Below are 27,742 nucleotides of genomic sequence, written 5' to 3' on the forward strand. Positions count from 1 at the left end.
GCTTTTGTATCTTTAGAAAGTTTAACATAAATCTTGTAACTAGCTCCTATCATGTCCCTTTCTCCTTTGCCCATCAGGAAGCTCAGCACTAAATGTTCGTGTGACTATGATGACCTGGACATGCATTTCTCTGCCAGCTCCTCCTCCTGGGGACTCGTAAACTTGTCATTTAATCTTTATGTTTCTTTTCCTCTCACGTAGTTTATTGGTTCGTATGTATACATATTTATTTTTTTGTTTTTTTTGAGATGGAGTCTTGCTCTGTCGCCCAGGTTGGAGTGCAGTGGCGCAATCTCGGCTCACTGCAAGCTCCGCCTCCCGGCTATTCTCCCGCCTCAGCCTCCCAAGTAGCTGGGACTACAGGCGCCTGCCACCACGCCTGGCTAATTTTTTGTATGTTTTAGTAGAGACGGGGTTTCACCACGTTAGCCAGGATGGTCTTGATCTCCTGACCTCGTGATCCACCCGTCTCAGCCTCCCAAAGTGCTAGGATTACAGGCGTGAGCCACTGTGCCCAGCCTTGTATGTATATATATATTTTTTTTTTGAGACGGAGTCTTGCTTTGTCGCCCAGGCTGGAGTGCAGTGGCGCGATCTCGGCTCACTGCAAGCTCCACCTCCCGGGTTCACGCCATTCTCCTGCCTCAGCCTCCCGAGTAGCTGGGACTACAGGCGCCCACTACCACGTCCGGCTAATTTTTTGTATTTTTTTTTAGTAGAGACGGGGTTTCACCGTGTTAGCCAGGATGGTCTCGATCTCCTGACCTCGTGATCCGCCTGCCTCGGCCTCCCAAAGTGCTGGGATTACAGGCGTGAGCCACTGCGCCCAGCCCGTATGTATATTTTTTTAAGAGGTGGGGTCTCGCTATATTGCCCAGGCTGGAGTGCAGTGGCTGTTCACAGGTGTGATCCCATTACCGATCAGCACAGGCGTTTTGACCTGCACGTTTCCAACATGGGCCGGTTTACCCCTCCTTAGGCAACCTGGTGGTTACCCACTCCCGGGAGCTCACCATATTGATGCTGAACTTAGTGTGGACATCTGATCAGCATAGCGCTGATCTAGGCTGTAGCCCAGAAATCCTGGACTCAAGCAACCCTCCCATATCAGCCTCCTGAGGAGCTGGGACCACAGGCACACACCACTGCACTCAGTGGTTTGTGTATTTTAAAATCTATTATAATAATTCCAAATATTTTTGGGATCAAGGTAGGATATAAGTGAATTAACCTATCATCATCATTGCTGACCATAAGAACAAGTTTGAGAATCACCTGTGCAAGGAAAAATGATAAGAGTCAAAAGCTGAACACTTTCATGGTTATGTCTTCATGTCAACTGTTTTCCATTCACCAATTTAAAGAGCTGCTTTAATCTGAAAGAGCTTCTGGTAGCCAGAAAAAAGCTAAGTGTGAGCAGTAAGAGGAAAGGCTAGACTTGAGCAGAACATCCCTGGTGTTTGTGCCCTGAGAGGGAGTAACGCTGCCAGCTATGCATCCTTGGGAAGGAATTTAAACTCATCTGTAAAATAGGGATAACAGAGCTTCCCTCAGAAGGTTGCTGTGAGGATTAAATGAGACAATGCAGGACTTCCCTTAGCAAAGTGCTCGGTCAATGAGAGCTGCTATTATTGCAAACACAGACTGAAACAGAAACCACTGCGATAAGGTTTAGGTAGATCCCTAGCCTATGAGTCACAACAGGCTCACAGCCTTACCAGGGAGGGCACACTGGGGCAGGGAATGCTGGCATCAAAGCGAAAGTCTGTGCTCTTTCCCTCGTGTGTCCAAAGTAGGGGTGCAGGGTGCATATCTATTTAAACAAGCTTGCTTTTAAGCTGCAGACGGCATTTAAGATTAGAGACTTGCTCAGCAGCCAGGATTCCTACAGTTCCCTAGTCTCTCAGGTCCTACAAATATAGTCTAAAAATGACGAGTAAATGTCAGAACCCACAGAACAAACCACAGCAGCACAGATATCAAAGGACACATGACGCTGGGTCTGAGCTCACATGTCCACCCCACACAGCCTTGGCTTCTTCCACAATGACCTTCCATGGTCCACGTGGGTTCCTCAGTGCCTCCTGGCTTCTGCACGTGCCACTCCCTCTTCCCTCTTCTTCACCTAGCTCTGAGTCCTGCTTCAAGACAACCTGGTTCAGATGTTTCCACCTCAGGGAAGGGGAGGGTGGAGCTACCTGTCCCCTTCTCTGTGCTCCCACACAGCGCCTTGTTCCTACCTTGGTAGGAACACTCATTGGGCTCTTCTATAATTTACCAGCTCAAGCTGCCTCGCTGCCTCCCCCAGCCTCGAGGCAGGGATGAGTCATCTCTGTGCTTGGTGCATTGTTGATGCTCAAAAAATATTCATTAGATGGATGTTTGGATGGTAGTGTAGCATCACATGTCCTTTGATATCTGTGTGATCATGGTTTGTTCTGTGGGTTCTGACATTTACTTGTCATTTTTAGTCAATATTTGTAGGACCTGAGAGACTGAGGAACTGTGAATCCTGGCTGCTGAGCAAGTCTCTAATCTTAAATGCTGCCTATAGCTTAAAAGCAAGCTTGTTCAAGGAGGAGCTGAGGCTGAGAAGCTTGGCCCAGATTGTTGGTCAAGATTTGGATTTTCTCTCATACGCAACAGATGCTAACAGAGCAGGAAAGTGACACAATCAGCTTTATATTTTGGTGAGATTCTTCTGGTGGCACTGCTGACAATGGGCTGGAGACTTATGGCAGGAAGACCCATTCCAGGAGGATCGTGCCAAGCCTTGACTACTCTATGGCAGGGGCTGACTGAATCTGCGTTCCTCACTGAGCCAAAGCCACCACACTGATGCTGTCCATATCAGAGCTCGGACCCAACATCAGCTATTCTAAAATGTCTGCATTTAGTGTCAGCTCCATCGCTTATAACTCTTCCTCTAGGGGCAACTATAATCATTTTCTGCTTGATCTTAATATAAGCACTGAACTATATTCAAGTGACAACCGCTGTAGCTTATACCCCCTCTGAGGCTCAGATTGGATAATTTGGAATTTAAATAATAAAAAAGGAACAAGCTGACATGACAATAAGGTCACACTTCAGCCTCTTCTGAGCCAATACACCATTTGCTCTCTGTGAAACAGCTGAATATAATCAAATTAAATACAATTCCTATTACAAAAGAAGAAAGACCAAGGCTGTTCCAATAAACCAATTCTCCTGCCTAGTTAAACTGCAAAACCTTCAGGAAAGGTTTTGAAAGCATGACCCATCAGTTCTAATTTTTAAAACTTATCCTTTCAGTCAACACTAGAAAAAGGCCCATTCCAACTTTTATCTTTGCTACAAAGTGCTGTTATCTTGGCTTGATGTCAGGAGCTCTATCTCTCTTTCTGCTGACAAGCAGAGACGAGAAAGATAAGATTGGAAACGAATCTCACTTCTCTGAGTAAATAAATAATCAATACTCATCTAAATGTAAATGAGAAGGTAGCCCCCTCTGATAACAGCACTCTTATCAGAGAGCCAATTTTCTTCAGACATTTGGCCTCAACCAAATCACCATCATTCAGCCCCAGCCTAATGGCAAAAAATCGTAACTAAATTGAACCGATCACCAGAGATCAACTAAGTTCGGCCCTGGCCACTTCAGGTTCAAATGTTTGGGAATGCAATTTTGCCCCCATTAACTTTCAATAGCAATGAAGAACAGACTGGTCAAGGGGCCAGTCGGTGCAATAAACAAAGCCCAGCAAGGCGGCCGGCCAGAAGATGAGGAGGAGTGGGCTTCAGTGTTTAAACAACAACAGTGCCATCATGGAAGCAAGCCCCAAAACTGTGAAGGGAAGGCCGCTTCTGTGGGCTGAGTAGAGGGCACTCTTTCCTCTATCTAAGGCTTGGCTGAAACTGAGAAGACATTTAATTTGGCGAATGATGATGATGATTAAAGTTTATTAAAACAAATATAAAGAAAAAAAGATATTAAAAAGCTACTGTAGCTAAAAATAACCTAAGGTTCAAATGATCAATTTCCTCCAACTAATTTGTCTCAGACTTACATCTGACCCAGCAGTGCCGCACTGACCTGATTTTACTGAAGGAAGACGCCGTCTACAAGACAAATCACTTTCAAACCACTGCACTGGGGTTTCCATTTCTTTGCTGCAAGACTCAATTCACTGCTGATGAGAGTATTGGGGAAATTATGACCATTATTGATAGGACAGCAAAACCACTTTCACACAGCAGTCTTCAAGTCGACAGAAAGCTTGCACTAGACCATTAATGAAGGTGTCAGCTGAAACCAGAAATTAAAGACAAAGACTGGAAGAGGCCTAATTTTTAGAGCATGTTAAGGACACCAGACACACAGAAGCGGCAGCCATTCATCCTCTTAAGAGTAACAGAGCCTAAATAAGGATGAGCAGAAGAAAGGGCTACTCTACTTATGATTAGGGAAAGAAAATGCTTTTTTTCTTGCCTGGCCTTGGAGTGCCAAGGCCACAGGCTCTCAATATTATCAGCTCACAATCTTCATCAGCCAAAGGAGGAGATGTTTGGTGTGAGACAGAACTACCCAATGTTTTACAATCTCTATTGCTGCTGTGAGCATCTAATCCTAGAAGGCAGATGTGTGGCAGCTGGAGTGTGGGTTCTGGAGTCAAAAAGACTTGGATTGAAATCCTGGCTCTTTTACAAGTTATGTGACCCTGGGCAAGTTAGTGGATCTAAACCTTCATGGAGTAATTCCACAGATTATGTGTAACACAATGCCTAGCACATAAGTACTTAATAAATGTCAGTTATATTGCTACACAAATTTGACAAAATCATCAACTTGCCCTTTTTGAAAACAAGTCAAATATTGCTTCATTCCTGGACTATAATAACAGCATCAGCAACTGACATGGAGGACTTTCCTGGCCCTTAACAACGTGCTTTCCACGCATTTGCTTTCCGCATCTTCATAAAACTCTATGCGGTAGGCCCTACAATAATCCCACTTTACAGAGGAGGAAAATAAACCATGGAGTGGTTAAGTCATGTACCCATGGTGAGGCCAGGACGAGAATGCAAGTTTTTCCAATTCCAAAGCCTGTGCTCTTCACCACTCTGCTCTGCTGTATCCCATAAAGAACAGTATAGGTTTTGATCTTTGGGTTAAAAAAAAAAGAATTGTAAGGTTTAGATGATTTATCAGTTCAGAAAGGAGTAAAGATGCTGTGTGGGAGACCAGGCAGCAGGGAAGAGAGTAGGAAGTTGATCTTGAGGGGGTCAAAACTGAGAGTCCATCAACCCTCACAGCAGGTGTGTCACATGAACACCAGCTGCTTGCCCTGATTTTTCCAGGGTTGGGGTGGGGGTTCTTTTTCTAAGTTAAGTGATTTACAGACTTACTGCCTCAATCCACAGTTCTGAAAGTGTGATTTCTTTAGGGTTTAACTATACCCATTTCTAGTCTTGTTACAACTTTTTTATTGTGATAGAAAACATTTACTGGAAATATGTTACTGCTATTACCAGGCCATAAAATAAAAAGAAAAATAGTTTATGTATTGCCATCATTTCCAATCATCAATCACAAAGTGCCAAGAGGAGGAAAGGAAAGGGCGTACGGCTGAATTTCCTTCTTTGTGTGGGAGAAACTGTAGGAGCATCGTAATTCTTTAGAACAAATTTATTTTTGAATACCTAGCCTCACGAATGGGCTCTGGGGACGAGCAGGGAGGCATCCTTTTGGCATATCCCCTCCTCTCTGCAGCCCTGCCTGAATCCCTGTCAGAATTAAGAGCTCTTTCATCCCACCTTCCTTGGGACCTTGCTTTTCTCAGTGCACCAAGCATGCTGAATTAGAAGTACTTTTGTCTATTTGTCATTCCCCCCACCTAGCCAGCATCAGGGCACTCTTTGAAGACGGGGTGGGGGGCTTTCAAAAAAACTCAACTCTGTCTTCCCAGGGCTTCAGCATAGCAAAAGTCTCTTTGTTGGTGCTTAATAATCTTTGTTAAATAGAATGCCTTCCACAAGGTGGCCTTGAAAATTGAACTCAACAATCTACTTCTTCTAGCTAATATTCCTAACCTAAGAAATATTAGCCCAAGTATACAATGATGTTCAAAGATGTTCACTAAAGTACTGTTTTAATATAAAAAATTTCATACAACCTAAACATTCACCAGTAGGAAACTATTAAATAAATTATGGTATATCTATACACTGGGCTGTCATATGGTTGTTGTAAGAATAAGCTAAGTTGGTTGGGTGCAGTGGCTCACATTACATCTGTAATCCCATACTACATCTGTAATCCCACATTACATCTGTAATCCCAACACTTTGGGAGGTGCAAGTGGGAAGATCACTTGACAGCGGGAGCTCCAGACCAGTGAAACCTCATCGCTACAAAAAATTAAAAAAAAAAAAAATAGCTGGTTGTGATGGTGTGGAGCTGTAGTGTCAGCTACTTGGGAGGCTGAGGCAGGAGGACTGCTTAAACCCAGGAGTTCAAGGTTACCGTGAGCTATGATGGTGCCACTGCACTCCAGCCTGGGCAACAGAGCAAGACCATCTCTAAAACAAAATAAAGCTAAGTTAATAAGACATGGGAAGAATTCTCTGATACATTATTAAATTTATAAGATATAGAATGTACAGAGTAGGCTACATGTTATAAAGTAAAACCCCAATAAAATAAAAGCACCAAAACATAGGTGCACTGATATGTGGATTTGTGAAACACACAGCACAATCTGGAGGGTCATGAACCAAACCATTCTGACAGCCGTTCTTTTACCTGTAGTAACCTGTGGGGTAGAGGAAGGTATAGCAGCAAAGAAGATGGCTTTTGATTTTTACTTTATAGATTCCTATCATGTTTGGGTTTTTGACAGTAGATCATTATAAGTATTACATTTATTTTAAAAATTCAATTTTAAAAAATGAGGTGGAAAAATCTCAGAGATTATTCCAGCTAGACCAGACTAGGGAAGACTGTGGCCCCTGGAACCTCCTTGAGTCTCCTCTCACACCATCTGGCTCCTCACACATCATGTAGGCTCAGTGGCTCTGGAGAGAGACCTAAACAGTTGAGGAGCCAGGAACTAAATTGGGATAGAGCCTGTTCAAGGGTTCCTGAGGTCCATAGTCAAGCTACAAGTAGACCACAGAAGCTTCCAGTGCTGCTTAAAGGGGTTGAGCAGGCAAAGGTGAAGAGGACTGACTGGAGCATCTGGGGCCAGACTACAAAGACTGTTAACAGCTGGGTGCGGTTGCTCGTGCCTGTAATCCCAGCACTTTGGGAGGTCAAGGTGGGGAGGATCGCTTGACGCCAGTTCAAGAACAGCCTGAGCAACATAGTAAGATCCCGTCTCTACAGAAAATAAAAATTAGCCTGGTATGGTAGCACACACTTGTCTTAGCTGCTTGGAAGGCTGAGGTGGGAGGATTGCTTGAGCCTAGGAGATCAAGGCTGTAGTGAGCTATGATCATGCCACTGCACTCCATCCTGGATGACAAAGCAAGACCTTGTCTAATATATATACATATATATATAATTTAAAAAATTAATAACAAAAACTGTTTACAAAAGCAGGCCACAACTGCAGACCAAGGGTCAGATCCCATTCGCTCCTGTTATCACCATGGCCTGATAACTATGCCCGCCCCAGCCTCCTCATGGATTCTACCCAGAGCCACAGAAAACAAAGGTGTCCCATAATGTCTCTGGTCTTCCTCTAGGGCAGTTCTGAAGCCTCCATGCAGGCTTTGAGATAAGTGGTGGTCAGGAGTCCATCCCTACAGCCTGTGGGTAGAGAAAAGGTCTGGATTTGATCCCTGCCTAAGCTTAATAAAGTGTGTATCTAGGGAATGTTCTGCAAACTCTGCAGACCCCAGCACATTTGAGACAGTATGATGTAATGCTTATAAGCCAGACTCCTTGGGTGTGAAGTCCTAGCTCCACCACTCACATGTTATGTAATCCTGGGTAAGTTACTTAGCCTTTCTGTGCATTACTTTCCCATCTGTAAAAATGGGCATCTATATCTTAGAGTTGTTGCAAGGATTCACTGAGTTAATACAAGTAAAACGTGTAAGTAGAAAGGATGCCTGGCCCAGTTTTCATGAAGTCTGTAGCTTTAGCTGCATTGTCCCTATGCCTGGGTTGCTGCTTCTGCTTTCTAAGCAGCACTCGGAAAGAGAAGGGTCTCTAGTTCTCTAGGAGGGGCTGAAACCTCCAGGTCAGCCTTACTGGCCTCATCTTCCTCCCCTCTAATGGTATAGTAATCCAGAAATATCCTCCAAACCATGCCATTTCAACCATCTGTGCCTTTGTTCATACTAGTCCCTCAGTTTGGAACAATCTTCCCTCTACTTCACTTCTTTACTCTGTTTTTTCCCACTCAAGGAATCAGAACTCTGCTTAGATGCCACTGTCTCTGGACTTCTTCGTGCAACCCACACTACAAAGACCTCTTGTACTACGTATATGCAAGTTGAGAATGGAGAGCACATTTCAGTGTCCCTACATTCCTAGGACAGCCTCAGCATACAGGTATGTTTAGTGATTATCTGGTGATGAAACAAGCCCAGCCTGCTTAGCTACCATCCTACCTCTTCCTCCAAAGTAGACTTGGAGCTCCACCTCCATCTGACTCCAAATGCCTCCACTGTTTGGAGATTCCCATTAGTGTCCCAACTCTGACTGGGTTTCCTAGGGATGGATGGAACTAGCATGGATCGAGCTGACTCACCTGGACATTGGCTGGAGAATGGAAGACCATCATTGACAGGGTCCAATCCCTCATCCCCATCAGTCTGGTTCTCTTACCCAGGTCCATCTTCAGTAGCCACCTATCCCAACACATATCCTACCAAAGTTATCTGAGCCACAACACACAGGCCTAAGTGGAGCCCACTCAACATCAGAACAAGAAGAGGTAACACATGTACAACCAAAAACTTCAAAACTTGCAGAAGGTTGGGAGCCACTGGACAGGAGCCTTATATATGCTGTTGTAGGCAGAGAGTGTGCTTGAAGGCGCAGACCCTTCACTACCATGAGGAGTGCTAATACTCTACATCCTGTCACTATGCAGCCAGCAGGAATGTACTTCTCTTTAGAGAAAGGAGGTCCCCTACTATTTGTAAAAAAGGAAATTTTTTTTTCCTCCTTGAAATCCAGATATCACTTGTTAGAGAGGTTGGAAACCTTTACCATTGTCCCTAAGAATCCAATTTTTCAATCCAATCTGTTTCTCTTGAGTCACTGTGACAATACCAAATTTTACATACAGTTATCTGTTGCTCTGTAAAGAAATACAGATGGTTTTGTGGAAATAAACAGTCATTTATTTTAAACAATTGTAAAATAGTTTATGGAAACCAGTGGGGTAATGCATTCAAATAAATGCCAAAACTGGTTGATGGGGATCCAGGGTGCTAAATCACACTGCGGAGGAATTTAGCTGTGGGGAACAGACAGTAAATCCAGAGTGACAGAATTTCCCGTGATGGCAAAGGTTTCTGACATCCAGTCCAGTACTCAAAACCCACAGCAGTTCAAACCCATTTTCCTTAACACAGCCTTGACAGCCAGTGAAATTAGTGAATTTAGTCACAAGCACCTAAGGACAAAAAACAGAAGAAACAAAAATGAGACTTCATTTATCTTCAACCTTCTCTGAGCTACATGAAAGTGGTGACTCCAACCTGAGTCAGTGGAGAGCAAGCTTAGAGCCAACTGTTTTCAGTCAGCAGACTCTGTTATGATATATTGGAATCTGAAGACTTTCATTCAAATCTGCTTATGTCAGAGGCTTGGGTAAACCACTTCCTCTCTGAACTTCAGTCTCTTCCTCTGTTAAATGTGGATAATACAGTAGTTGTATGTACTTGACAGGATTTTGAGCGGATTCAGTGAGGCACCAGGATTATTCTTTGGCTAGCTTGATGCCAGTGGCCCTGGTGGAAGGGGCTCTAGCCCAGGGTGGGACAAAAGGCTACAGGGCCTCTTTAGGGACTTCTACCAACTCTTCAGGGAAGCACCACTGCCAGTGAATGGTTGGACCAGCCTTTGCAGGAAGAAAGAGACTCTAAGCTCTTTTTTGCTTCTAATTTTACAGGACAATCAACTACAAACTTACCATCCTTCCATTCTCAAACCAGCTTTTTTTCCTTGTAACTGTGCTTCCAATGACGACACCACGATTCACCCAATGAATTAAATCAGTTGGTTCATCAAACTGTACTAAACTCCTACCATGTGCCATGTCATGAGCTAGTCACTGTAGATATGAAGATGAACAAGACTCTGAATCTGGCCTCTAAGGACTTGGCATAGTGAACACGGCACTCTCAAGTTTGGAATACTTCTTAGCCTTCCCGCTTGTTGATGACATTAAATCGGCTCCCAAGTTCTGCAGACTCTACCCACTTAATACATCTCCCTTGCATTCCTTCTCACTCAGGCCGCAGTAATGGTTTCCCAACCTTCTTCTGGCCTCCAGCCAACCACTCTTCACCCTATTGTTAGAGTGCTCTCCAGAGCCAAATTCTGGTAGATTCAAGGTATCACTTTCATACAATCCCTTCACAACTTCCTTGCAGGCTACTAGTTTAGATGCAAATTCCTTACCCCACTCTCAAGGCTTTCTATCCACCCTAATTTCTTGTCCATCTATGTCCTTTATGACCCAAACTAGACTCACTGTTCAGTGCATATATTTCCTGGTTTCCTACCTCCATGTCACTGCTGCGCCCTTCCCTTCACCCAGACTGACTCCGTCAGCTTGTCAAAATCACATCCTTCCTTTTTGATTATCCCCTAAGTCTTATCTTCTCTCCTTCTGACCCCATGATATCAGGCCCAACCAGAGTCCCAGACTGGCCTCCTTCCTTTCCCCACAATAGGGAAAGTTGCACCAGTTAACGTCTGCAGGCTTTGCTTCAAGGCAATAGGATTTCTACAATCCCCAGCCAACCAAAAACAGGGCTTCCTTTTTAAAAACTCTAGCCTTGGCCTTTACGTCTCATTCAGTTAACTGTCCTTGCTCCTGGCCCAATCCTGCCCAGAACCCTGCCCTCAGGCCTGGTGCCATGCTAGGTTCCCAGTGTGTCTCTCTGAAAATCCTGCCCTGCCCTCTGATACTGCCTGCCCGCCTGGATTTCCTTGTGCATAAATCATACATTTAATTTATCTGAATTCAACCATACTTGCTAGGTAGAAAAGAGGAAAAAAAGAGGGAGACCTGACCAAGAGCACAATTTAAGCAGTTGGGAGAATTCTACTTGCCATGACTCTCAGTGATCCAATGAGCCCCAAGAGTGGGAATATGAGGCAGGAGTCCAGAAATCATCTTTGCAACTATGGAACCTTGTAAATGTGTGATAAGTGACTAACTGCATTAAATGGGTGGATGATAGTATCTCAGTCTTGCTAGACCAAGTTTGATTTTAGCATTTAAAAATATGTACTTTTAGCTGTTACGATGCTAGAGAAAAAAGCTGTGTGAATTTAATGAGAAAAATTACATTGCCTCTGATGGGCATTTTTAAAGAGATTTTTCTTTCCTACAGGTAATTTTGACAATGGGATTTTTACTCACCTGTTGCCTTTGTGATCTAACCCTGGATAAGCTGTGGCTCTTGGTACGGCCACCCCCAGGTGCTGAGCATCATCCGCTTCCCTGGTCCTCGCTGCCAGGACCTGCAGTTCCCCCGCTGTCCTTATGGCCCCCCACTGCTGACTGCCCATCTGCCCTGTTCCCTGCTGTGGGGGCCAGATCCTTCAGAGATTGGCTCCACCTGTCAACAGGGCTTCTCTCTGCCTGCCCCATCTTCCTTCTAATAACCATTGTGCCAACTGAGGTTTGTGTTTCAAGTCAGAACACAAGCCTTGGTGAGTACTTATTTATTTATTTATTTTTTATTTTTTTACATAAGTAAAGAGGCCAGGCTTGAGGACTGCAACCTAGGAGCATAGATTTAGGTTGCCCTAAATACACTCCCAGCACTTTAATTACCACTACCCTGTCCAGCTTTATAACAGCCATTTAAGTTCTCGCCTCAGTACCTCCTACTAGGTTGGTAGGACAGTGATGGTGGGGTCAAGCATTACCACCAATTCATAAGACCTTTGGAAATTACTTAAGTGCTCTAAGCACTGGTTCCTTATCTATAAGTGGGGAATGATGATAATTTCTAACTCATGTGGTTATTATACAGATTAAATGAGATAACACATGTAAAGCACTTAGTTTGGCACATAAGTGCTCAATAAATAGCAACTATTTCTTAATACATTAATACGATTTTGCACATTTTGCCATGTTCAACTCTCAAGCTTCTTATCTTAAACAGTTAAGAAGCTGAATTATATATCCTGTTTTATTTTAAGCCAATTGTGACTTACAACCGAACATGTTGCTTCTCTTTGAGCTACAAACAAAACAAAAAGGTAAAAGCAATGGGAAAAATGGCGGAAGAGGAGACGTGGCTGTCAGCCATTTTCCTTTCTCAGAGTTTTCTTTCTTGTTAGATCTATTATCTGGGAGCTGGGCTGCCCTGCTGGCTTTCCATTTGCCTTGCTAATAACAGTAAATCCAGCAGCTTCCACTGCAGTTCCTGTCTCCTTCAGCTGACTCCCAGGCCAATCAGCATTTCCTCTCTGCTAATGTCAGATGTTCCCTGGGAAGTCCTGCTGAAAAGAAAATTTATGACTAAAGTTTCTCCAGCTTTTAACCCTTCTGCATATCCTGCTCCAGATGCAGGGTGCTCCAGAGGAAGGCTAGGTCATTCCTACACGTGCACTACTATGTTCTTGCTGATGCTCTGCTGCTCTGACAAGGAGCCTCGGACCCCTGGAAAAGCCCAAATGAGCAGCTGCGCAGACAGATGCACACATTCTGGGCTGTACCTAATACGTGGACTCAATTTGAGCTGGGTTCCTTAGCAGCTAGATTCTCTTTTGAACTATAACTCAAAGCAGTCATATTCATACAAAAAGAGCATTAGATCACAAAACTGTGAGTCTGACTAGGTTTCATGACTGAAACTGAAAGGAGGCGACAGGACTAACATTTACTGAGTGATAAGATAATAACAGCAAAGACTTACTGGGTCCTTGGTGCTTTGCAAGGATCGCTGCTTAATTCTCACAATAATACTATGAAGAAGACATTATTATTATTTTCATTCATAAATGAGGCAAATGAAGTTCAAACAGGTTAAGAAACTTATCAGAGAGCTAGAAAAAGCAACCGGAGGCCAGGCGCGGTGGCTTATGCCTATAATCACAGCACTTTGGGAGGCTGAGGTGGGCAGATCACCTGAGGTGGGCAGATCACCTGAGGTCGGGGGTTCAAGACCAGCCTGACCAACATGAAGAAATTCCGTCTCTACTAAAAATACAAAATTAGCCGGGCGCGGTGGCGCATGCCTGTAATCCCAGGTACTTGGGAGGCTGAGGCAGGAGAATCGCTTGAACCCGGGAGGCGGAGGTTGTGGTGAGCTGAGATTGCGCCATTGCACTCCAGCCTGGGCAACAAGAGCAAAACTCCATCTCAAACAAAACGAAAAAACAAAAACAAAAACAAAAACAAAAAAAAAAAAAAAAAGGAAAAGTAACAGGAGCAGGGGTGGAACCAGGTAGGTCTGCTAGAACCCAGGTCTTAACTAAGCTCCACAGTTAAGGCTATCAACCAGAAGACTATGATCTGGTTGGGACCTTATTTTATTGAAGAGGAGACTAAAGCAAGGAACTCAAAGACAGAGAATGACCAGTTTTAAGCCAATAGAGGAAGCATGATCTTCTGATCTGCAACAGCCACCTCCTGAAATAAATCCTCCAAGGCTGGCAGAAGAGGAGAATGCACTGACGTAGGCGTTCAGGAGACAATGGGGTGGTACTCCACAATCTCTTCAGCGGAACAGAGAACAATGGCTGGCTGCCGAGATTCAGGCTTGCTGGCAAAGGTGGCAGTGGTGCAGCAGCCACTGCCAGGCCCTTACAGACCTTATGTTCTTGGCACAGAAGGGTCTCATCACAGGGTTTACATTTTAAGTAAGTTCAAGCCTTTGGGGATGTCTGCATGCTGGCTCCATGGACTTTCCTATGACCTCTTCTGTACCTCTCCACAGAAGTTAGATGATATACTTAACCAGATCAGCAAATCCAGTAAACTAATTTTTGTCCCAATTTAAAAAGAAGTAAGAATGTCAAAATGTACATGTGACAGCTGTTTGGGACTCTAATGTTATGGAAAAGCAGCTGTTTTCATTTATATTTGAGATATTAGTCATCCTTCCAATGGGACAGAGTATCCAGCTAATAGCTTATGCTTTAACCTACGGAAAATATGGGTCACAGAGACAAAGTGTTGGCAGAATCACAATACACTGACTATACTCATATAACATTTTGGTCTTAAAAAGTTTGAAAACATTTATAAGAAACAACTATTTAATAATGATGTTCTCAGAGAAATCTGACATCCAACATGTTGAAATGAATGGTTTGCTTTTAGGAGAAAGGGCGTTTTCAAATAGACAAAGTCCACATAAGTAAGGAAAGAAAGATCCTTCTATGCTCCAGAAGTTGAAAGTAAGACGTTTTCTTTTAACAAAATTTAAAAATTAACTTTAATCAAAGTAGCATACATATAGTTTTTTTTTTTCTTTTTTCTTTTTTTTTTGAGAGTCTTGCTCTGTCACCCAAGCTGGAGTGCAGTGGCGCAATCTCAGCTCACTGCAACCTCTGCCTCCAGGGTTCAAGTGATTCTTCTGCCTTAGCCTCCCGAGTAGCTGGGACTACAGGCGTGTGCCACCATGCCCAGCTAATTTTTTGTATTTTTAGTAGAGGTAGGGTTTCACTGTGTTAGCCAGGATAGTCTCGATCTCCTGACCTCGTGATCTGCCTGCCTCAGCCTCCCAAAATGCTGGGATTCATACATATAGTGTTTTTTTTGTTTGTTTCTTTGGGGGGATGTAGTCTCACTCTGTCACCCAGGCTGGAGTACAGTGGCGCGATCTTGGCTCACTGCAAGCTCTGCCCGCCCCCAGGTTTAAGCAATTCTCTGCCTCAGCCTCTGGAGTAGCTGGGACTACAGGCGTGTGCCACCATGCCCAGCTAATTTTTTGCATTTTTAGTAGAGATGGAGTTTCACCACCTTGGCCAGGCTGGTCTTGAACTCCTGACCTCCTGATCCACCCACCTTGGCCTCCCAAAGTGCTGGGATTACAGGCGTGAGCCACCGCGCCCGGGCCTCATACATATAGTTTTAAGAGTAAATAATGCTGTTAAGTCCTATGATGAAAAAGAGTAATTCCCTGTCCCATTCTTGAGTCCCTCCTTATAGGCAATTTGTTTAAGTTTTTTTGTCTGTGTGATTTCTGGCACTCACCATCCTACTTTTTATTAACATTCTCATTCAACTACTTAGATAAGTTATTATAAATATCAGACAATATCTATTAACTTACATTAGAGAGAATGAAGACTTAGGCCGTGCGCTCTCTCTCTCTTTCACACACACACCCACACGTCCTTTGGAAAGTGAGTTTGCTTTTCTTTTCTTTTTCTGCAATACAGTAGCTTCCTACAGTAACTTCCTCCTGCTGGGCACCCTTACGTGACTATCAATGTTTAAAATGTCTGCTTTTGGTATACTCCTCTGGCTCCCCAAGGACTCAGAAGAGATCCATATCATTACGGGAATCTGGGCGGCAACACTAATTTCAACGGATGTGCATCGCCTTTCATTTTAAACACATTTACATTTTCATTTGATGATGTAATTCTCCAAGGGAGTTTAATCTCTGATAACCAAAGTACAGTGAATCCACTCCTAAACACAAAGTGGTGGCCTCAGGTGTGGGCTGGCTGAGAGACACGTGGCTATGAGCTGTGGACTGGTTTTCACTACATCTTAGTTCATTCCACAAATGTGCTAACCACCAACCCTGGGCCAGCTGCGGTGCTGGTAAACCATAAGGAACCTACCTCTCCAAAAGGAGCTTTCACTGTACTCAAGGAAAAGGGGGGGCTCTCATTCTCTTCTTTTGCAAGGTGCTTACCAGCAGCTGGCAAGATCAGTGTATTTGGACCTTACTGGGGACAGGGCCACGGTGCCTCTGCCACAAGCCTAAGTGGCTGAGGGATACTGATCTCTGGAGAGGATTAGTGTCCCTTCCCAGCTTCCATGGATGGCACATGGCCTGTTTCCCTTGATGGCCAATGTTGATGGAGTCATTTACTGCTCATGAATTTACCCAGCCCTTTCTGCCCTGTCCACTTCTCCCTGCCTGCATCAAGGAGGGGTGCTGGTAGCCCAATTAGGAGATGCGTGGAAACGAGTGGAAAGAATGAAGTTATGCCTGAGCCTGGGAGCCAGAGAGACTCCCTCTAGGAGGGGAACTCCCAAACCTGAGGACTCAAGGAAGTCTTTTCAGTTAGAAAATGGAAGGACCGCCAGGCACAGTGGCTCACGCCTGTAATCCCAGCACTTTGGGAGGCCGAGGCAGGTGGATCACGAGGTCAGGAGTTCGAGACCAGCCTGGCCGAGATGGTGAAACCCCGTCTCTACTAAAAATACAAAAATGAGCTGGGCGTGGTGGCACATGCCTGTGGTGCCAGCTACTTGGGAGGCTGAGGCAGGAGAATCGCCTGAACCCGGGAGGTGGAGGTTGCGGTGAGCCGAGATCATGCCATTGCACTCCAGCCTGGGTGACAAGAGTGAGACTCCGTCTCAAAAAAAAAAAAAAAAAAAAAAAAAAGGAAGGACTAGCAGGGCGCAGTGGCTCACGCCTGTGATCCCAGCACTTTGGGAGGCCAAGGCAGGCGGATTATTTGTGGTCAGGAGTTCGAGACCAGCCTGGCCAACATGGCGAAAACCCCTGTCTAAAAATACAACTAAAAATACAAAAATTAGCCGGGCGTGGTGGTGTGCACCTGTAATCCCAGCTACTCGGGAAGTTGAGGCAGGAGAATCCCTTGAACCTGGAAGGCGGAGGTTGCAGTGGGCCAAGGTTGCACCATTGCACTCCAGCCTGGGCAAAATGAGTGAAACTCTATCTCAAAAAAAAAAAGAAAAAAAAAGAAAAAAGAAAAAAGAAAAGAAAATGGAAGGACTAACAAAAGCCAGAGCAAGAATTCCTATCAAATGTGTTTTATTGCTTTGTTTATTAGCCATCTCCTCTATTAGAATGTTAGCTCTCTGAGATCACCCAACTGTCACCCTTATATCCTTATTCACTACCTGAAATGTAGCCAAGACTCTACTGAACGATAAGTTAGGTTTCAGACACACTGTACCTGAGAGATCTGCATGACCCTCAGGGATTCTTAGACTTCAGTTACACATTATCTTAATTCACACTGTTCTGCTATTAAAAGTAGTGTGCCAAAAAAAAAAAAGAAAAAAAGAAAAAAAGGCGAAAAAAGAAAAGGAAAGCTTAAGTTTTGCTATGATTTGATATTTCTGTGATTATGTGGTGACAGTTTCCAGGAAGATTGAGGAGTTCCAATAGACCACCTTGTATCTTTTGCAGCACTTGGGCTTTAATCACATCTCACTGACTTTCTGTTTGAAAAATTGGTTCGATGACACAGTAGAATCTACACACCTAGCTGCCTGCCATACTGTGATTAGTAGCTAGGTAACCAGAGAGGTAGATGCTGATACGTCCTCTCCCCAGATCTGCCTTACGGTGCTAATCCAATGCCATTTTCCTGATTTTAAGTCTTCTTTGTCTCAGGACATTATTGTCATGTAAGGCAGAAAAAGAAACGCCCTTACTGACTAGCTATTTTTCTTCTTTTCTTTATAATGCACTTAAAGCTGTTGCAGATATGCGGCAGAAAGTGCCACTACTTATAATTTACTCAAAAAGAAAGAACTATGCAAAATTACTATTGGAGTTGTTTAAAATGCCTTTTACATTGCTTATGGGAGTAAAACAGCTCCAGCATCAGGCCTCCGTAAGCAGCAGAACAGGAGTTGGGTGGTTCAGGCCCTTGGTTTCCTGTGGTGGGGTAACTCTACTAAAGCAAGGGTTTTTTCATAGAAAGTAGCTAAAATCAGTCTTGGTAGAGAAGAATTTTCCTTACAGCTACTAATAGGATAAACACATCAAATGGCCTGACCGAAGAAAGAGGGACTTCTGCTTCCTCTAGTGCAGACTGAGACTCTTCAAAGAGGCTGGAGAGATGTAATGGGCACATGCAACACTCTAATCCTGTCTGTAATTATAGAATCATTTTCATTTTCAAAATCACATGGATATTTAAGTATACTTCCTCTTTTAAATGTTTTCTGAGAAATAGCAACAGGGTCTGTGAACTACTAAACTGTGAACACAAAGACTTTTAAAACTTACTTATAAATGTGTTTGTTACAGGCAATTACAGTTTGTTCACATTATTTCCAGAATCTTTGGCATAGGAAATTAAATTTGCAGACATAAGCTATCTGATAAATAAGCCTTGTGACCATTAATCCATCCCTATAGATATATGGTATAGTTCACTTATTAGTAAAAAAAATCATTTGAGTTGACTCTCTGGGTCTAGTTTTCTCCTTCTTCAAAATAAAGTGTGCTTCCAGCAGATTCTAATTCAAACACAATTCAAAGGCTCATTCTACCACAAGGTAAAAACTTTCTATAGACTTAATTCACTGGAAAACAAAAGGTGCAGGCAAAGGCCAAATCATATGGATAGAAAAGGAAGTAAACCAAAACCTAAAGAGAAAGCCAGGTTTTATGGCGTGCCTGGCATGATAGTGGCAATAGGGATGATGGCAGCTGATGTCCACTGAGCGCCTACTGTGGACTAAGTGTTTTACATGCATTCAGTTAAGACAACAACCCTGCAAGATAGGTATTATTACCTCTATTTACAGAAAAGACAACTGAGGTCAGAAGGGGCTGATGACTTCCCTAACTTCACAGCTTGTAAAAGGGACAGGTGGCCTGGGGACTGGGGTTGGTTTGGTTCCAAAGCCCATGCTGTTTCCACTGAATCTTGCTGCCACCCCCAGCTGAAGCAGGGACATTTGGTCTCTCTAGAGAGAAAGGCAACAGCTTCCACTGAGCCGTGGGCCCTGTAACCTTATCCAGTAGAAGGAAGCACCACAGTGTCTAGCAGTACAACCTTTGGCCATTTGGCTTTGAGTCCTTACTCCCCTACTAGCTGTGCGACCTCAGCAAGTCCTGCAACCTCTCTGAGCTTTAATATTCTCACTTACAAAATGAACATGACAACTGATTCAAATAGTTGTTTTAAGGATTAAAGTGTAATGGAAAAAAGTATCTGGCAGATCACCTGGCCAAGTGTGAGTATTAGTAAGTGGTGATTATTATACCTGTAACTGTATATGCAACTTAAAACCACAGATCAATGGGAGAAACTATGACCTCAAAGATGTTATTTAACAGATGAGCTAATAACAATAAAATAACCTAGTGCTTTTTATGCTACAAAAATACATGTTTGTACATTCAGAAATTCATATTAGTATCAACAGTATCTAAATTATGTATTTTTAATTTTTGTGAGTTTTCCCATTTTATTATGAGTATTTTTAAACCACAGAAAAGTTGAAAGAACTGAACACTGAGAACCCATATACCCATCACCTAGACCTATAGTCAACATTTTATAATACTTGCTTGATCACATATCTATGAATACGTTTTTTAAAATGTATTTCAAATCAAGGAGGAGACATTACTACATTCACTCTGAACTACTTCAGCATACACAGCATTAACTGAAGCTCAATATTTGTTTAAGATTCTCTTTTTACTTTTAGGTAAAATTTACATGCAATATACACACAAATTATACAATTTGACAGTCTGACAAATGTACACACTGGGCAATTGCAGCTCCCGTCAATATATAGATTCCCAATCAATATACAGCTGATTAGCTTTACTCCAGAAAGTTCCCTCATCCACATTACATTTTAAGTGAGGAAGCTGTGGTGTATGGAAAAAAAAACACTGGGCTCAAGAATCAAAGGGTCTGGGTTCAAATCTCACCTGTATTACTCATTAGAAACACATACAAGTGTGCACACACGCACTCCATGTGCTCTCTTTCTCTCTATATTTATATATATCCTTGGTTTTCTACCATAAAAAAGAGATAATGCCCATCTCACAAGGTCTTTTGTAAAGGTTAAATACAAAAATACCTGGAATAAGTAAGTATTCAGTAGATGTAATCAAATTGGAATCATTACCTTGGTACTTTCTACCTCTCTCCCACCTCTCTCCAATCTGAGGATATTGTCTTCAAAAAGAAAAGTAAGGACACACACACAAAAAGCAGCTGCAAAAGAGATGAGGGGGAAAAAGGCATCTCTCTGCATAGGCAGTAATCTCCCAATTTATCCACTCTGACTTCAGCTAATTAAACATCTGTCTCAACGGCCTCCTCAGCAAATTAGTCATCCCCACTTTGTGACATTGATTGTTGGTTGCAGCCTTTTCCCCACTTGCTACCATTCCCAGAAACTTCTAGGAGTTTACTCACCAGGCACATGGCAAGGAATGATGCAGGGTCCCCATTAACCCCCTACAGTTGCCCTTGGTGCCACTGCTGTTCATAATGCTGCCAGGCGTGTCCTTAGATCTGCTGCCCCGAAATAAACCGGTTAAGGGGTAACAATGTTTTTGTCTATATTTGTGACTTCCAGATTATGATGCATTTTCTAAGTGCTATGTACATGTACCAGACTAAAGTATTTAATAAACATTTAACTAAAAATCTGTTTTTTAAACTAGTGTTGATGACAAAGCAATCAGGTAACAGAAGTTCTCAAATAGGAGGTGGATTAAAGTCTGGTAAATTATTAGACAGCTTTTTCTGAACATATAAACAAAAGCTTTGCCGGTGCTCAAAGGGCCAGCAGGCAAACAAGTGAAGCTGTGTGGCTTGGATGCGTGATCCATTTCTCTACATGATGGGGTGTGTGTGTATGTGTACGCATACACGCCTGCTTTGGCAGGAAGTAGGGGGAAGTGAGGTGGGGACGAGCTGTATTCTAAACTATAGAGCACATCTTAAAAATGGTATTCTGAAATTAGGCTTTTTCTCAATTCTTTTTCCCATTAAAATAGTCGTGACTGACCAAAGAACTATCTTTTAGAAAGATAAAATGGCTAATAAATACATTTAAAAATACTAAACGACACTAAAGACCCAGAAATGCAAATTAAAATGAGATACTGGCTGCTAACCATCAATTTGGCAAAAATTAAAGACTGATAACATTCAGTGCTGGTAAGGAGCTGGGGAAAAGGGCATTCTCACATACTCTTGGAATGTCAAAGAATGGGCATAAACTTTTTCTTTTTTTTTTTTTTTGAGACAGAGTCTTACTCTGTCACCCACGCTAGAGTACAGTGGCACGATCTTGGCTTACTGCAATCTCTGCTTCCCAGGTTCAAGCGATTCTCCCTGCCTCAGCCTCCTGAGTACCTGGGATTACAGGCACCTGCCACGTAATTTGGCTAATTTTTGTATTTTTAGTAGAGACGAGGTTTTGCCACGTTGGCCAGGCTGGTCTCAAACTCGACCTCAGGTGATCCGTCTGCCTTAGCCTCTCAAAGTGCTGGGATTACAGGTGTGAGCCACTACGCTCGGCCAGGCATAAACTTTTTGAAAGGCAATTTGTTTTCCTCAACATTTTAAATAAATATTTGACAAGCAATCCATATTTAAAATCTAGCACAAATATGCAATGAATATTCAAACAAGATTGTTCACTGCATGTTTTTGTAACACTGAAAATTTGGAAATAATCTAAACATCCTTCAATAGAGAGCTAAGTTGAACAAATTATTAGGAAGATAAAATGTGTGGTCACTCTAATATAGAATAATGCTTATGACATATTGAGTTAAAAAAGTAAATGCAATATCATATATGCTGTGTGACATAATTACCCTAAAAACCTTAACACATATGCATTTTTCATGAGTTCACTTAACAAGCATTTACTGAGTATACTATTTGACAGGTACCTTGACAGATGTTGAATATGTAAGTGATTTAAAAAATAAAAACAAAAACAAAAAACAGGAACCCTGTCCACATGAAATGTATAACCTATATGTCTATCTGTATGTGAACTGAAGGAAAAAAAAACCAAAGGATTTACACCAAAGGAAGTTATACGAAACCTTCATTTTTTACTTCACACATCTCTAAAATGTTTGCTTCTTCCCCAACAAGTATTTAATTTTATTCAAAAAATATCTTTAAATGCCACTACCTTCTTTTGATATTAACTCCAGGAGATCTGGCCACAGGTCAAAGCTATTTCAATTCTCCCAAACTGTGCATTTAGCTCTAATGAAAGAAATCAGATGTTACCATAGTGTCCATCCCTCCATTTCCCGATGAGTAGCTTCTACTCTTCTGCACGCCTTAATTCAGGGCTCCACTATCTGTTGGACAGATTTCTTGAGAGCCTCTGCATTGGTGTCTCTGCTTCACGTTCTTTGGCCTCTAATACATTTGTACAATGCAGATGAGTGTTTTCTAAGAGAAATTCTGATTATATATTGCCCTTCTTTCAATAGATCCCCTCTGCCATCAGAATAAAGTTCATATTCAACACAGCTTACATACGGACATGACTTAGCCCCTGACGACCACAGCAGCCTGAACACTCTTTCCCATCCCTCTTTACCTGCCTAGTTTCTATTCATCTTCAGATTTCAGCTTGGGATGTTCTTCCCTGACTCCCCAGGATGGAACTAGGGCTCCCTGCTTCCCATGTGCACCCAGGCCCTATACTTACTTCCATGTATCCCTTGTATGGTATTATAATTGCCTGTTTATCCCAACTAAATAGAAGCTGCTTGAGAGTAGGAACGATTTCTTGGTCTTTACAAAATTCTTAGTGCCTACACAGTGCCTGTTACAAAACAAGCTCCCAAAACATAAATGCACTTCTATTTTTAAGCTGACTTATCAGGCCTGGCCTGGTCGGATCCGGCCCTGCCTAGTTTCTGTAGCTTACCCTCTGCCCTCTTCCTGCTCCAATGATTTGGAACTTCTATGTTTTGTGACTACATCTCAAAACATGTTGTCTCCTCTACTTAGAATGTTCTTCTCATTTACCCATCTGGCAAAGTTCTAATTAGTCTTCAAGGAGCCATCAAATAAATCACCCCAGAGAATCTTTTCTCAGTCCCCTACCCAACCCAGTAGTTTCAAGTAGGACTCCCTTACCTGTGCTGCTTTAGTAGCTTATATACGTCTGCTTGACAATTTACCACATTTTAATCCCTCTTTTTATGTGTACTCATTGGGTTTTCCACCTGATTTCTAGTGCAGCATGGCACAGAGCAGGCAGCATGGCACAGAGCAGGCAGCATGGCACAGAGCAGGCAGCATTTGATGACAGATGAACTAAACAGGGCATCTCAGAGCCACACAGAGCTTAAGAGCACAGATAGCCCTTTCCTCCAGTGCCTTGATTAATACTCACTCAGCCTCTCCCATGTTAGAGTTGAGGAAAGCGAGGCTTAGAGAGGTTAAGTACATCATTACACACATATACACTTTCCGGAATTTCTTAATTCTGAGATAGATTTTCATTTTTTAAAACATTTATAAAATCAGGATGCAGTTTACAATCAATATGTACACGTAATGTAGAATTATTTCCTGAGAAGCTATTATTAAATTGGCGGTGCTCTAGAATCAGACCCTAGTGAACCCAGGAGAAGGCTGTCTGACTTCTAAGTGTGTGTGTGTCTCCCATACCACCACACAGCCTCTTGGGGCATATGTCTTTTTTCTTCCTTTCGGTCTGCTTTTTCATTAATTGAATCCACACTTATGACTGCCCAGATGATATGAATGAATAGATTTTATAAGGAAAAGGAACTTCTGAAAGATTAGCGACTAGCAGGAAGAGTAAATGTTGGTCAAACATAGTTTTGGCAAATGATATATTTCAAGTTTTTCTGAGGTGGCAGTTGCGAGAGCTCATAATACCCTTCTAAAATAATTGGGTCTCTAAAGTGATTCCAAAAGATTTTTGCTTGACATAAATTCTCTAAATTTCCAGGCTTTCTAGATAAAATAGTTGACTGCAATGCCACTATCTTCAACGTGCTGTGCTCTGTATTTGGGAAGATCCATCAGGAGCCTCAGAGCACTCCAGACAGGGAGAGGCTCAGGTGAGATGGAACAGTAAGATAAAGAGGCAGAGAAAGGAGGCAGGCAGGAATATTGAACTCCTTGCCTGGGGCAATTCTGAGTCACACATTTAAACACTTTAGCAGCCCTAATTTACTGTAGCATTTTCCCAATAGGTCACTGGATATTGAGTGTCAGGTCTCTGTTTCCTATTCATCCCCTATGCATGAGTGGCATCAGCATGATTACTTATTCTTCCATAAGGAGGAATAATTGTCTGCAGAATTTACTGCCTTTTTTCTGACAAAGATCACTTGAACAGTTCTATTTTCCATTCATTCATTCATTCATTCATTCATTCATTCAGTGTTTATTCTTTTAAGGATTATCTGCTACAGCATAAGGAAATCACAAATCTGTGTCCCTGGCTTACAAACTCTACTTTGATAGAAGAAAGAATACTGGATTTTCTGTACCAATTGCATATGAAGTAGGACTCTCTGTTCAACCCTATAGCCAGAAGATTCTTTAGCTTACATTAGCCTTCAGAGGGCATTTCAGGCTAGAAGGGTGTTAAAAACCCTACTCCATCTAAAATATATATGGGTTTCCCTTTTCCACAGGGCAGCTTAGGACAGGTGTATGTTGCTTTAAGAAAGCTAGACATAAAACATTAAAACTGACACCAATACAGACAAATTGTGCAATTACAAAAAGAATTCCTGGCTTTATATCCAGATTCACCACAGGGTTCCTTTAAATGCTGCACTTCCCTCGTGCATTTAGATCTCAGAATCAATGAACATTTCTGTTTACAGAATTTTAAATTTATTCTCCCATTAGGGTTCTAATAAGCAACACGGTACAAATAAAAAGAGTATGGGCTTTGAGGTCAAAAAAGCCTGGGCTCCAATTTAGATTCACCATTTACTTACCGAGGAAACTTGGGTACGTTTAACCTCTTAGAGCTGAGGAAAGTGAGGCTCAGAGAAGTACATCATTACATATACAGTTACCATAGGTCCTTAATTCCAAGATGCACCTCCTTTTTCCTTTAACATTTCTAAAGCCTCATCTTCAAACCAGGCATAATAAAATCTACTTTCCAGGGATGTTGTACAGATTAAATGAGGTAATATTTCTAGGTACACCAAGGCACTCCATTCATTAGCTCCCATGTCCTTGGAAGGGGTCCTCCTTTCGGAAAGACCAACTCCTCCCATGGCACACAAATCCCCTTTAAAATAACTCCCCCTCCCAATACAGAGTCTTGCTCTGTCACCCAGGCTGAAGTGCAGTAGTGTGATCATGCCTCACTGTAGCCTTGACCTCCTGGGTTTAACCAATCCTCCCACATCAGCCTCCCGAGTCACTGGGACTACACGCGTGTGCCACCATGTCTGGCTAATTTTTAAGATTTTTTGTGGAGACAGGGTTTCACTATGTTGTCCAGTGTGGTCTCAAACTGCTGGGTTCAAGCAATCCTCCTGCCTTGGCCTCCCAAGTGTTGGAATTACAGGTGTGAGCTACTGTGCCTGACTAAAATACACTTAATAAATAATAAATTCATCTGTATACAACTTTCTCAGTCTATCTGGCATGAAAGTAAGGCCTACTGTGTGTGGTATTATGGAGACTGACCCTGCTGCAGCCAGTCTAGTACAGCAGGTCCACAGTGGGTCACAGGCTCTAAATTCTGCACCTCCCCATGGCCTTGGGTACCCAGGGTCTCTTCCTGATCTGTATCCCTCTGTCATAAGGCAATCATCAACTCTGTATTTTTTTCTCCATTTCTTTCAAGTTCTTTTATTTCTTTGTGTTCATACTCTCTGTATGTCTCTTATCCTCTTTGGGCCTCAGTGTATTTCACAGTGGTTAAAAATTTGGATTTAATTCTATACAGAACTGAAAGTCATTGAAGAGTTCGGAGCAGATATGCTCTGACTCATATTTTAAAATCTCTCTTTGGTTGCTGTGTAAACAACAGACTGGAGAGAGGCCAAGAGCACAAGCAGAAAAACCAGCCAGGGTGCTATTTCAGCAGTCTAGGTGGAGAGTCATGGTGACTTGGACCCATCCAACAGAGACGAAGACAACTAAATGGATTCAGGATATATTCTAGAGGTAAAACTGATAAGACTTGCTAATGGATAAGATGTGGGGAGGCAGTGCAGGAAAAATTCAAGACTGACAGCTGGATATGTGGCTCAGGTGAATGGGTAGACGATGGTGCCACTTACTGTGCAGGGAACCTGCTTTATCTCCCTTAAAGGGTCAATTTTACTACAATTTTTTTTTTTTTTGGCGGGGTGGGGGGTTAAGTAAATTAAACTGCAAAGTAATCTGAAATGTTCTTTTTACATTAAAATATGGTAAGCCACTGCTTTGACTGGCATTGTCCCTGCCCTACTCCTAAACTGTTCATAGCTTAAATGTGAAGGTCATTGTTTAAATGTCAATTTCTCAGAGAGGGGCTCCCCGAACACCCTATAGGATGCAGAGAGCTCCCCTGCATCCTATTATTCTCCCTCTCAGCCTCTTATGTATACTCTTGCTCTAGAAAAAGGTCCTCCTTAGGTCTGACACAGGGGAGCACATAAGTGAATGTACGACATAGCTACAGATACGTTATGGATCGATATTTACATTTTACATGAAATTTTTAAGATACAACTTAAGAGTCCAACGATGCCATCATTGTCCCTCAGACCAGAACCCCATACCCTGTTGTACATGTTTACTCCCCCTCTGCTCCTAGTAGTACTTGGCGGAATAATGTTTGAGAAGCCCCGTACACTATCTCACTGGTGACATTCTAGGGGTCTTGTGAAAACAAAGTAAATTAGCAAGCAATAAGGTGCTCTGTGATTCTAAACAGATATAGAGTTAGGAGGGAGCCCACTTGACAAAGCTAACATTTTTCTTTCAAGTTCTACGTGAAATTTTATAAAAGTAGGAATGAATGTCACTAGGCTTATTAACAATATTTTAAGAACTTTTTAAAAGAATCTTCAGACTAATAAAAATTTGTCTTTCATATCAAAAGAATGGACAGGAATAAGAAAAAGTTAAGATGCTCCTGTTCAATCTTTCCACAGATAATACAGAAAATCACCTCTATTTCATAATGAGACTACTGAGACAAGTTACGCGGAAAACTATTCTGCTTAGCAAACCCCACTTTGATGCTCTCTCTTCTGTAGATCTAGAAGTATCTATATTTCTGTGTCAATGTTAAACATTGAAATTGATCTATTTCTCAGCAATGTGTCTGTCATGCCCAACATAATGCTTCAGAAGGCTAGGAAGGGCTGATGGTTAACTGCATTTTTAAATAACAACAAAGGTCACTGATTGTGAGGGTAAGCTTGACAGAGGGAGAACTTGAATTAAGGCCTTTATTCACTAAATAACAGCTTAGTATATTTTGCTGCCTAAATCAAGGGACCTGACAAGCCACTCTTTACTGTGTCAAAAACACACCCACCTAACTGTTAACATGAGTAAAGAGGCTTCACCTAATTCTTCTAAAACTGGATTCTCCAATTACAATTTTCTTAAATAGTAGGGACTTCCTGCCAATGCAGGTAC

The 27,742-nt window shown here is 42.4% G+C and overlaps 1 protein-coding gene across 8 annotated transcripts in view; it reads right to left on the minus strand.

Moving 5' to 3' along the window:
• The window catches only part of MAPKAP1 (MAPK associated protein 1), a 265,377-nt gene that overhangs the window by 73,411 nt on the left and 164,224 nt on the right, over positions 1 to 27,742 (minus strand). The window contains exon 9 of one of the 8 annotated variants that reach the window (XM_063697029.1): positions 9,317 to 9,614. The exons of the other annotated variants lie outside the window; for them this stretch is intronic. Within the exon in view, the coding sequence (XP_063553099.1) occupies positions 9,601 to 9,614 (14 nt within the window). The 3' untranslated portion in view covers positions 9,317 to 9,600. Of the gene's footprint in view, positions 1 to 9,316; positions 9,615 to 27,742 lie in introns of those variants that run through there. 8 annotated transcript variants of the gene reach the window in all.

Source organism: Gorilla gorilla, chromosome 13 (assembly GCF_029281585.2).
Source record: "Gorilla gorilla gorilla isolate KB3781 chromosome 13, NHGRI_mGorGor1-v2.1_pri, whole genome shotgun sequence".
Lineage (NCBI taxonomy): Eukaryota > Metazoa > Chordata > Mammalia > Primates > Hominidae > Gorilla > Gorilla gorilla.